We start from the raw sequence: 12,735 nt of genomic DNA on the forward strand, positions 1-12,735 counted from the left end.
CTGAAGTCCCCTACCGGAGAAGAACTGCAGTATGTTTTGCAGATCCACTTCGAAGCTACAAACAACATGGCGGAATATGAGGCTCTACTGCACGGTCTGCGCATCGCTAAGGAAATGGGGATCAAGCACATCATATGCTGTGGAGATTCCGACCTGGTGGCACAGCAAGTAGCCGGAACCTGGAACGCCAGAAATTCCGTCATGGCGGCCTACAGAGACGAAGTTGACGAGCTCGCCAAGTGCTTCCTCGGATACGAAGTCAAGTACGTCAGAAGAGACGACAACACAGCGGCAGACATGCTATCCAAGCTCGGATCCGGCAGGAAACCAATTCCGCCTGGCATTTTCCTGGAGCATCTCCCCGGAAAACCCAGAGGTGGCAGTGTCTCCGGCTAGGGAAGTGATGGCCATCATTCCGGCTTGGACCCAGCCTTTCCTGGACTACCTCATCGATCAGAAGTTGCCAGAGGACGAGGTCCTCGCACGACAGATCATCAGACGAGCAAGAACCTACACAATAGTTGATGGACAGCTCTACAAACGAAGTGCAGCAGGGGTATTTCTTAAATGCGTCTCCAATCAAGATGGCATTGAAATCCTCAGAGAGATCCACGCAGGGGATTGCGGGCATCACGCCGCTCCCAGATCACTCGTTGCAAAAGCTTTTCGGTTAGGTTTCTATTGGCTTACAGCTAAAGAAGACGCTGATAAAATAGTCAAGACCTGCCGAGGTTGTCAGTACTACGCTACTCAACCAAACGCTCCAGCCCAAGAGCTGAAGACCATACCTATCACCTGGCCATTTGCGGTCTGGGGGCTCGATATGGTTGGTAAGTTAAAAAGATCATCTCCTGGCGGTTTTGAGTACCTCCTGGTCGCTGTTGACAAGTTCAGCAAATGGATCGAGGCTAAGCCAGTGAGAAAAGCCGACGGTGCTACGGCACTAAAATTCGTCTGCAGCCTCGTGATGAGATTCGGCATCCCACACAGCATAATCACAGATAATGGCACGAACTTCGCTCAAGGAGAATTGAGAGATTATTGTGAAACAATGGGGATACGACTGGACCTCGCATCTGTGGCTCATCCACAGTCCAATGGTCAGGTTGAAAGGGCTAACGGCCTAATATTATCAGGAATTAAACCACGCCTTGAAGGACCGCTGCGACGAGCAGCTGGAGCTTGGGCTGATGAGTTGGAAGCTGTTCTGTGGAGTTTACGAACTACCCCTAACAGATCAACAGGGTTTACCCCTTTTTTCCTGGTATACGGATCCGAAGCCGTGCTTCCCTCCGACATCATCCACGATTCACCGCGAGTTTCCGCCTACAATGAAGAAACAGCTGACGAGGCCAGACAGCTATCTGTGGACCTGATCGAAGAAGCTCGGAACTTAGCAGACCAGAGATCCGCCATCTACCAGCAAAAGCTCCGACGTTATCACAGTCGTCGAGTCCGGAAACGCTCCTTTATGGCAGGAGACCTGGTCCTCCGCCTTCGACAGGTGAAAGACCATAAGCTGCAATCTCCATGGGAAGGACCCTTCGTCGTTAGCAAAGTGCTTCATAACGGGTCGTACTACCTTGTTGATTTCCGCGAGTTAAGGGATAGACCTGCTAATCGGCACCGGAAACGCATAGCGTGAGGATCGGATGACATCTATGATGAAACAGATCGCCCTTGGAATATCGCACAGCTACGTCCTTTCTACACTTAGCATATATTTTCCGAGTTCTAAACTCTGTAATAGTTATACATGATCAATGAAATAAAGCTTCTGGTTCACTCTTCGAGTCTTTTACCTCCTTTACTTGTTCATTTTAGATCGTGTATGTTTTTTCCAACTAAAACCGCAGAGCTAGATTTTTTCCGCCTAGGCGTGTATGAAAGTTGTGATTTTCAAAATCGTCCTTTAGGACGTAAGCTTAAGTTTTCTGATTAAGTTGTTATCTGTTGCGAACTCGTGGATTCCTAGTAGCGATTTCCGGCACCTATGCCTGGGGGCTTGTTTCCGCGGTTATGGACGGACTGCCATTGGGCTTCGTACGCCGGCGAGCGTTTCCGGCTAAGGTTTTCCGGCTCGTGGAAGGTCAAGCGAGCAAGCCGGAAAATAACGAAGTCAGCACTTGCTTTCCGACATAAAACGAAACATGCACATAATATTTAACGGATAGCAGGATAAGTGTTTCCGCCCCATGCATAATTGTTTCGTTCCTAGCTACTTAAGAATTTAAAGTCTTATTACAAACCCTCGCTGGGGCCAAAATGATGCATTGCTTTTCCCGGGAATAAAAGTTCTCACTCCCCCTTAGCCGGAGAAGTCTTGTCCTCTGGATCTTGTTCCTTGGCGCCTTCGGCCGGAGAAGATACGTCTTCTTCACTTTCCTTTTCTTCGGAAGCAGCAGTGCTGGTCTTGGGTTCTTCTTGGGGCGCATCCTTGGAGCTGGTCCAGGTAAACTCGGCTCCGGATTCCGCAGGTCGCGCCTGGGCGTCGAGATCCTTCAAAAGTTCCGCTTCTAAGGGCTCGTCAGCAGCGAGGACGACCTTGTCGTAGAATTCCTCGTGCCGGATCCTGCGCGCGATGCGGGTGTCGTAGCCGCTCACTGCATCCAGCAGCTCGCCGACGTCCGCATCCGGAGGAACGCCCGTGGTCACTTCATCAAGATCAAGACCCGGAGTATGTGCTAGGCACATGGTCAAGGCCATTGCAGCTGCGCCTCGGGCTGAAGATGCTTGTAGATCAGTCACCAGCTCCGGCAGAACGTCCATCTTACCAATAAGCTTGCGCACGTCACAAGTGCGGCTCCTTTTGATGTTCAAGTTATGGCATATTTTGCGGGAGGCGGAGATGAGATCCTTGCAGTCATCACCCGCGAGTTGCAGAAGATCGTCTCGTGGGAACAAATTCCGGCGCTGTTCCGGGTACCCAAGCGGCTCTACATAAAAAGATAATCAGGATATAAGCATGCAATTTGAGCGCAAAGTAAAAAAGAATCGGAGCAAATATCTTGACAAGGTTCCGATATCATACCCAAGATGTTCTCATTGAGCAAGTCCCAGTGCTGCTCCGCTGTCTCCATAAATTTCCGGAGTCCGTTGAGCTCTTTTTGCTGCTTCCTGATGGTCTCGCTGTCAGCATTCTTTTTCAGCTCCAGCTCGCCCTTCTCCCTGATATGCTCGGAGTTTTTCTCCGCCAGCTGCTTTTCGGCCTGCTCCCTCTTAAGTTCCGCCTCCTTTAGCTTCGTCTCCAATTCTTGGTACGGGGAGCGCAGGTTCTCAAGTTCAGTCGAAGCTGTTGCAAGGGAGGAGGATGCGCCTATAATAATATACGTTAACAGCAAATTTGAAGTCGGAATTTGGTTAATAACAATGAAGGCGGAAACCAACCTTGGGCGTCCGCCAGTTGTTTAGCCAGTTCCACATTCTCATCCTTCAGGGTCCGGATATTTTCCGCCTGACTCAGAGTAACGCGGCGCTGCAGGGCAATGTTCTTGTGCAGCTCGTAGTGCAGCGCCTGCTGTTCTGTAAAATTTAAACGGTGCAGGAGTAAAAATTCCGCTTGTAGCGGTGGTTTCTTTTAAAGCATCATTGCCGGAACTTTTCCGCCATAATGCTTGGGGGCTACTGGTCCATTCTAAAAAACTTTCCCGGAAGTAATTTTTCTCTAAGCATTTAAGCGCTAACTACTTTTTGAGTTTCCGCCTACATGCTTGGGGGCTACTGGGGAGTACCTTTTGCTTGCAGATAAGTTGATCGCAGAACTGGCCAATGTTTTTCTTGAAGTCCTGGATCTCCGATGTCCTGGAATCCGGCTACCCTGTGCGTTGTTCAGCATGGCGTTGAGCAGGTCTTGTTCAAGTTCCCACTTCTCCGCCTCGATCAGCTTGTTAAAAAACTTGGTGGCATACGCCTTGGGGGTGGAAGTGGTGTCCGCCGGATCTCCGAAGTTCTTCGGAAAACGACTATGTCGCCGGCGCCCTCTCCGGCCTTCTCGGAAGTGACTTCCGCATCTCCTTGGCCTTGTGTTTCCGCCTCTTCTTGGGCAGGGCTTTTGGCCTTGGGATCTTCTTCCTCCACGTGCCCGCTGCTAACCGGAATTATCTCCGGTGGAGTGTTTGCGGCAGGCGGGGGAGATGGGTCAGCCTGAGGAGGCGACGGTTGAGGAGTTGGGTGGGAAGCGCTGGGTGGAACTGGAGTAGAGGGACCAACAGCCGGAGATTTCTTCATGTACTTCGTGATGGGCTCTGGCTGGTGGTCCGCGTGGCAGCGGTTTTCGGATTCCTGCAAACAAGTGAAAGGGTTTAGACAAGAAATAATTTCGCTAAGTAAAAATCGCATCATGCTCGGAAACTCACGGGGCGCCGGGAATGATGGGGCGTGTGCCCTGGCCAGCCGTCGAGAGCATCCGTAGACGCGCACGCTCCGCCTTCCTTGAGTCAAGCGGAGGTGGTTTCGTCGTCTTTGGCTTCTTGGCGGAGGCCTCGCCGCTAGCTCCGGCTTCAGAGCCGGAAGCCTTGGCGCGGGGACGCTTTGTAGGTCGAGGGGCCGCCTTGCGGGGTGCCTGGTCCTCTTCCTCCTCGTCGTCTTCCGGAGCCTCCTCCGCCGTGTCGCTGGTGACGGGGACGCGAATGATGGTGCGGAAGTTGTCCTCCGCCAAAGTATTGAGCTGGAAGGAAAATGAACAGAAGTTAGAGTTATCCTTGTGAAGTTTGAAGCAACGGAAAGAACGAAGCTTACCGGAGGACACTGATCGTTCGTGTAGATATCCTTGAACAGATACTGTGCATGTAGGCACGTCGGAATCTTCAGCTGCGTCTTGACTCTTCTTTTCGGAGAGTCGGCCGGACGCTCATGGCGGGTAACCCGGAGAAGATCATCCGCCCCGGTGTAAGCGCACATCAACCGCGCGTTGTAGCGAAGGGGCTGGATTCTCCGGGTAAACTAGCTAAGTGTAAGCTGGGCTCCGGTAAGTCCGTCGTGGACTAGCCAGGAGATTCTCCGCGCAGCTTTCTCCAAGGTTGGAGTCAGGGCGAGTGGAGGGACGAAGCTCCAGCTTGCAAGTTCTTCCGGAGGTTCGTTGACGAACTGGGGAAGGCCTTCGTGGACATCCGGAACAGGAGCATTCTTCTCGTAGAACCATCCGGCGTTCCAAGCACCGGACGGACTCGTGTGAATCATGGGGAGGATACATACGATTAGGGCGGAGCATAAACGTCATGCTTCCGCAGTTCACCATTGCTTTGTCCTTAGTTTCTTTCTTCACTCGGAAAAAGAATTGCCACAACTTGACATCTGGCCGGATCCCAAGATGTCCTTCGCAGAGAGTCACGAAGTTGGACAAGAGAAGGTATGAATTGGGGCAAATGTTGTGGGGCTGGAGCCCGTAGGTGTTGAGGATGGAGAGGAAAAATTTCGAACAAGGGAGTGAAAGTCCGCGTTCCACCCAAGCCTTGGTCATGACAACTTCTCCGGCTTCTGGCTTGGGGGCGTCGGAGTCACGAACGAAACTCCAGTGTGTGGAGATCATTCCCTCGTTCTGGAGCTCTCTAAGCTCCACGTCGGTGGTTGCGCAAGGCCACCATTGACCTCGTTCTCCTTCACGGATCCGGGCCTTGGACGCCCTCTTGTTTTCCGCCTCCTGCACCTTTGCTGCCATCCGAGCTTGTCCCTCGAGTTCTTCTTGGAGCTCTTGGAGGGTAGGGATCCGGCTTGGAGCGGTCTTTGGAAGATGCGGAAAAAGGTTGAGCTAGTCTGATGTCGGAAACATACGGTGGCAGGGAATGATATAGGATCCGGGCATATGGGTTCTATTTGGTTGGGATCCGGGCTACTCGAAGAGCTACCAGTGCAAAGTGACGATTCGAGTGGCATGCTTCCGGCTGCACCCATACAAAGTGTCTGAGTACCCGGATCACTAAGCCTATCTTCTACACTAGGTTGTCTTCTACAAGTCCGGCGTACTTACCGCTAATGGCGCGGTGGCGCGACGGAGCTCCGGCGGAAGATGAGGTCGCCGAACTTGAAGGAAATCGGCCCGCGTGACCACGAATCGGCGGCGGAGCGAGTTTCCCGTTCAAACGTGAGAATCTTGGAGCGAGGGAAGCCTTGGTTCGGCGGCACTCGAAGTTCACCGGGGCGAAGTTCGCCGGAATCAAGATCTGGCGGGCGGCGCGGCGCGAGGAGGAAGACGATGTGGTGAGAGGGGGTGAAAGAATGAATTTTTACCGGGCCGCGGGGTATTTATAGGCCGCGCTCGGAGATTCGGGATCCGGATCCAACGGTGGAAACTGAACGGTCGCGCCGTTGGATGGATGACACGTGTTTAGGTCAAATGCGGTAAAACGACGTGGAGGTAACTTAACCATGCACTCCCGAAAATTCCGGCTGAAGATTTGCATCTGCGAAACTTTAGCGCGGGAAATGAGGAAGTTGTGCGCGGGAAATACGGAACTTCCGTTGTTAAGCATGATCTGAAGATGAAGGATTTCCGAAACCGTTAGAGTCTTTTAAGATTCCGGGTGATTCTGTGAAGATAAGATTGGCTTTCGTTCAAGCAGGGAGTAACCCGGAAATGTTCTTTGGAACGTCGATGGATGAAGTCCCTCGGGATGGGAGCATTTTCCGGCTATAAGTTGGAAAAAGAAGAAAATGCAAAGTTGGAGCTCTTCAAGTTTCTCCGCGTTACCAACGTTTGCCGGAGATCATGATGGACCAGCAAGACGGAAACTGCAGGGGAAACTCGGAGAACTCTGGGGGCTACTGTTGTGGGTATACTTCATGGGTGTACCATCGACAGTGCCTAGATCCGGCAAGCCCGGGTGGCCCACAGATGGTGATGAGGCATGTGGCCCATCGGGCGGCCCAGTTGCTGTTGATCATGAAGGAAGAAGTCCAGCCCAGGATCAGCAGGCCGGATCCGTACCGACCTAGGAGTGACCCGGATCCAGGGAGGCCCATGAGGAACCCGGATCCAGTACGACGTGTATGGAAGGCGGATCCGTGACGTGCACGGCAAGATATTGTACCGTAGCTAGGCTATCTGTAATCCGGCTAGGACTCTCCATGTAAACCCTAGATCCGTGCGCCTTTATAAGCCGGATCCCGGGAGCCCTAGAGGCACAACCACAACTCATTGTAACAACGCGAAAGCGCCCAGATAATTCCAGACAAGCAGCAGTAGGCCCTGTCATCGTGCAGGTGTTCCGAAGCTGGGTAACTCGCGTACCACCGTCCCGTGTGCACTCCGCCCTATGGCCCCTACTTCTTCTCCCCCTCGTGAGGATCCCTCCTCCGAGGTACCGTCGATTAGGCAACGACAAATAGCTACTACCAACATGCTCTTGTACAAAGCGATAATCAACTTCTATATGTTTAGTTCTACATGATTAGTTGACAAGTATGTTGCCCAAGATTATCACACCATAAACATGCAGTTTATGAATGTGCAACTCCCAACTCCTTGAGTAGAGTTTGAACCAAAATAACTTCGGATGCAAAATTAGCTAGAGATTTGTACCATGCTTTTGTGCTTGACCTGGAAATCGTCGCCTGTTTTCTGATATTCTGGGAAACTAGTAATCAAGCACGTGCAGTATTTATTAATCCCACATATATTCACTTTTTATTTTCAAAAATACATTAGGTTTTCCATTTATATTAATAAAGTATAGTGTGGATATTAACATGCGGTGAATATAATCAACCAAGCCAACCGCTAGGGAACACCTCATCATCATCAGTCACATACTCACAATAGTAAGCTCGCAGATCATTCGGCACCTACAGTGGCCACTAATCTTTCACCTTCAATGTGATGCATGTTCATCCGAAAAATGATGTTGCACAAAAATGATCCATAGACGCTGCCCTATAATAAGAATTCAACAATCCCCCCTCAATATATCGTACCAGGACTGGGTACTTAGTAAATGGATATTAAATCACAATCTCTAGTAGTAAATCACTCGGTGAGAACATGGAAAAAATCAACACACTGCAACACTCTTCTCTCTCTTTCTTTTGAATCAACGCAAAAGATTTACCATTTTCATTGAATAAGAAGAAGTTTTACAAGCCTAGTCTTGGCCACCAAAAATTAAAAGACTACTCTTGGCATTGCGTTAGTTAAAGCTTTGTCGTCGGCAAGGCAGCACAATGCCGACTCTTCTTTAATTCTCGAGACTAGCATGTCAACGGTCAGGGACGTTGCTCCGAAAAATACGAGCATTTCTCTCCTTCCAAATTTCCCAAGCGATAAGCATTGCAAGCGAAACTATGGCTTTCCTTGTCTCTCCTCTCTTGTGTATTACCTCGGTCCACCAAATCTTTATGGTGTGAATGCCATGCCAATTTATTGGATCAATGGTTAGGCCTAGCGGGTGTTTAAATTGGACCAAACCCGATGTGAGAAGCGGCAGTTTAATAGAAGGTGGGGAGCCGTCTCTTGGCATTGATTGCAAAGCTTGCATAATCCACAATTTTACCATCCTCTCCGAGGACCTTCATCTTCCCCAACTCCATCCAGGGCACTCTTCACCCATAGTATTTGCGCCACCTCTTTCTGGGGCCCACAATATACACCATAAATAATAAATATATCATAGTCTTTGTAGTCCACCAAACATTACAATGGAATTTGATATGTGTCCCGAAGTTGATGCTTATTGTATAGTATTGGAAATAATACTAAAATATCTAGCAAACCAGCTAATCACTGGCGACAACTAATCAAATCAGCAATTATATATAGTCAGCCGTCTCCACGTCGTGGGCATGCGTAGCCGCTCTCCTGATGGCTTCTGGCGTGGGAGGAGGAGGAGAAGGGCTGGGTTCGATCTGGACCACCCGGTTCTGATCTGGGCCTTCGCGCCTTGAGGTTGGAGGCTGCTTCACCGGCTGGGTTGGAGGAGGAAGATGGACCGCGGTTCCCAGCCATGGCGGTGGCGTGGGGGCCGGCCGTTTCGCCTTTTTTTGGTGGTTGTCCTGGGGTTCTTCTTTTGCGAAGATGAAGACCTTCCGGATGTCGGTGCTTCTTCATCTAGCCGGAGTGATGAGTTCTGGAAGGCTCCAACAGCAAATGGAACAGTGCATCTTTTGCCTGGAGTTTGCAGATCGGGTGGTATTCGGTCGCACGCACCCATGTTTTAATTCCAACCGTTTGGTTCTGGAGGGAGCGGCGTGAATCTCTGTTCTGTGTTGACATCAAGTGATATTTTGGTCCATGGTGAAGTCAGAAGAAGAGAATATCATGAAGGCCTGATTGGAGGACTAGCTACGGGAGGTTCAAGTCTTCGCGATGTTGAGGAACTTGCTTGGTGGTCCTGGCTTCGCAACAGTGGTATGAAAGTGGAGGCGGTAACACATGTGAAGTTCAGAGTCCTACCTTTCAGGGTGAAAACCCAAGGTCTGGCCTTAACTGGTTATGTCTGGTAATGACCTTGTTGGAGGCATTGTTTTGAGAGTGATGACTATCTTCAAGGTGAAAACCTAAGATCTTTGATCGGGTGCACTGTTCCCTTCTTGGAGACGTCGCTTTTGGAGAGCCTATATTTCAGGTGTTGTCTTGGTGTTGTCTTAGTGGTAGATGTATTGTTGTTGCCAGACCTAGGATACTGTAGCGGGACTTTTTGTTTCTTAGTTTTCTTTTCTCTTTTTTGGCTATGTATATACGTACTGTCATTAGGGTGTTGCGTTGTTGCAGAGGGGTGTAATTGGTATCTTTTGATATTAATATGTTTCCTAGAACCTATAACCAGGAAATGAATGATACGTGTATGGGTGGAAATCAAATGAAAAGTAGGAGAACGAAGTAGTTGAAGTTCGGAAATGACGGAGAGAGACCGGGTGGCTGTAGCGCCCACCGCGCTGCCAACTCCGGCTGTTCCTGCGCCGGTGACTGCCTCGCCGGAGCGGCGAGTCGGTGGATCGCGGCTCGTCTTCCTGTAGGACGAGGAGGAGACGGTTGAGGCTACGCGAGAGGTGGCAGAGGAGGTCGCATGGCTAGGGATTGGGATCGATCCCGAGGTGTCACCGATCGCGTGCTCGCCGGAGATGTCGAGCGCGGAGGTGGCAGAAGACTTCTGGACGAAAATTGAGTTCCCGACGGTGGAGTTTAGGGCACGGGCTCGGTCTATGTCGACAAAGGTGAGTGGTTTTTCTTCTCTATGCAGATCTCTGGATCGTGCAAGGTCGGTGTCGCCACCACCGAAGGTCGGCGGCAGCGCACCTAGGGCGGCGTCCTCGTCGCTGGTTGGGCTACGAGTGTCCAGGATGCCACGGATGAACCCGTGGATGGGGCCTCTTCCTCGCCATCGCATCACGTCGATGCCCATCTTCGGCAAGTTCTTGTCGGCGGTGAAACAGCCCAATTCCCGGATGGTGACTTTGTCCGCGGGGAAGACAGGGGCGGCACCGTCGTCTCCATCGCGATCGGAGGCGAAGGAAGTTGGCATGATTCCAGGGGACGTGATTGGTGGGCCAAAATGGCGGTGGGCAGAGTTGGGCAAGGCAATTATGGCCTTCCAAAACAACCTCGCGTCTACCCGATTCGATCGTCGTCCCGTGATCGACGTGCCCTCTTCGTCCTTGACTCTCGTCGCCTCCACCTCGTCTGCCGCCAGCCCCGCGTCATCGCCTGCATCTACGTCCCCGTCTCCGCCGACTCCCACAACCGATGCGTCGCGGCCTTCCTTCGCCGCCATAGTGCGCGGGTCGCCGCGTACGCATCCACCGCCCATGGCGGGCGTCCCGCCCCGGCCGCCTCCAACCTCGGCTGCCTCGATGACCTCGGCAGCTGCTGCTCCACGACTGCCCCTAGCATCTTCCACGCAGGAGCAGTACATGGGGCTGCGTGGCTTCCAAGGGTGTCCGCAAGGGGCCCCCATGCCGCCCATGCAGCCGCAGGGATTTCAACCGCTGGTGCAGTACCGGCCTCTGTTGCAGCAGCAGCTCCCCTACCAAGGCCACTTCAGACCGCTAGGGGGGCCATCGCAATACCATCAAGGGCCTGGACAGTACTACCAGTATCCTATGCAGCCCCCGGCTCCAGTTCCTCCACCTCCGAACCAACAACAAGGCACCCAAGCGGTGGTGAAGAAGAGGAAGAAGAAGAAGAAGAAGAAGAAGAAGTACATGATGGGGTAGTAGTGGTGCAGCCATCAACGCTGCAGAACACATTGCCGCAGCCGGCAGTGCCTTTGGCTACTGTGGCGGATCCCCCTCAGCTGGTCACAGTTACTCCTGCAGCTGGCGTGCAGGTCACCAAGGTGAAAAAGGACGGCCGCTGTTGGAAATGTGCCGTCAATACTCACGCTACCAAGGACTGTAAGGTGGTACACTACTGTCCAGTTTGTGACAATGCCGCCCATCCCATGGTGCGGTGTCCTATTTTGAAGCTCCCCAAGCTAGTTGGTTATCTTGTGGGGTGCAGCAATGATGTGATGCTGAACTTACATCTGCCAGACTCGGTTCACAAGCCTCACTTGTTGCCTTCGGGGGCGCCGACAGCGTTGGTGCAAATTTCAGGGGAGATGGTGCCACCTTTAGCAGTTCAGAGTTTGGTGGCGCGTATGTGCCCTGGTCAACGCATGGAGCGAATACATATCTTATCGCCATTCCTTCTGCCAACGACTTGGCGAGAATTGACGATATGCAGATGGGGGTGCCGAATGTCCAAGCTCAATTTGCGGTTACGTCTTGGAGAAGAGAGGATATTGTACCGCTCTTTGTTATGGAGCCATCATGGATTCATGTTGATGGTGTTCCACATATAGTTCGACATTTCCATGGTCTGTGGGCTGTTGGTTCTCTCATTAGTTCTACGCTAGATGTCGAGCTTGTCTCCCTCAGAAGCCAGGGTGTTGTGCGTATATTGATTGGTATGCGGGATTTGGAGACTCTTCAGAAGGACATGGATGAAGATAGTAATCCTTGTCTTGAGGTAGTGGCTTCTCTCAAACTCAATAGGTACAGGCTGCGCTTCCATAGACAACCGTCTCAGTATGTTCCAAACCCTGGGTTTCGCCCTTTCTTCTGGAGGGAGGTTGGCGATGGTGATGGCGATGGTGCTGATGGGTATGGAGGTGATCTAGTGCATGAGCAGTCTTCAGTTATCCATCAGGATGGGGCTATGGATGTTGATGTTGCGCCACAGACAGTTGGTTGCACGGGAGGTAATGCGGCTCCGGTGGTGTAGAGGGTGGTGACTCCCTACAACCACTCTCCATCCACCCCGAGAGGGAAGGAGATAGTTGCGAGAGTGCAAGCTACGTCTCCCTCATTGATTGCTCCCCTGCCCTTGACGGTGGGTTCTCGTCCCGCCTCTCCATCTCGGGTGCGCAGTTTCATGCAAGGGAGAACGTGCCCTTCTTCCTCGTCTCCATCGCCTCCGTCACTGACTTCTTCACCACCACTCTCAGCTTCGACGCGGGTGGAGACATCAGCGTCGTCCGTGCAGCCGACTAGAGGGGCTACAGCTTCCGTCCGGGAGGAGTTGGTGGCAGCAGCTGCTGCCACGGTGGCGGAGGATCCCGCCCCGACCCCTGGGCCCGATGTGCTCATGCCAGGGGCGGCTACTGTTGCAGCCTCGCAGCATGTGCATGCCGTCCTGGCTAGTGCAGCGTCGCCGCCAAGGAGGCCAGCCGCACCAACGAGCATGCCGCCACACCGCCTTGCGGACGCTGCCTCACCATCACGAGGAAGTCCAGGGTGCCAGGAGGACGTGGCCACACTGCCACG

The 12,735-nt window shown here is 52.2% G+C and overlaps 1 protein-coding gene across 1 annotated transcript; it reads right to left on the bottom strand.

The window, feature by feature from the left end:
* Nucleotides 1-2,298: 2,298 nt before the first annotated feature.
* On the bottom strand, nucleotides 2,299-10,451 carry LOC139838135 (uncharacterized). Its single transcript, XM_071827493.1, has 3 exons — nucleotides 10,031-10,451; nucleotides 3,032-3,316; nucleotides 2,299-2,936 (listed from the first exon to the last, which is right to left on the bottom strand). The coding sequence occupies exons 1-3, from the start codon at nucleotides 10,449-10,451 to the stop codon at nucleotides 2,299-2,301; spliced, it is 1,344 nt and encodes a 447-aa protein (XP_071683594.1).
* Nucleotides 10,452-12,735: the final 2,284 nt, after the last annotated feature.

The sequence above is a fragment of the Lolium perenne genome, chromosome 3 (assembly GCF_019359855.2).
Source record: "Lolium perenne isolate Kyuss_39 chromosome 3, Kyuss_2.0, whole genome shotgun sequence".
Lineage (NCBI taxonomy): Eukaryota > Viridiplantae > Streptophyta > Magnoliopsida > Poales > Poaceae > Lolium > Lolium perenne.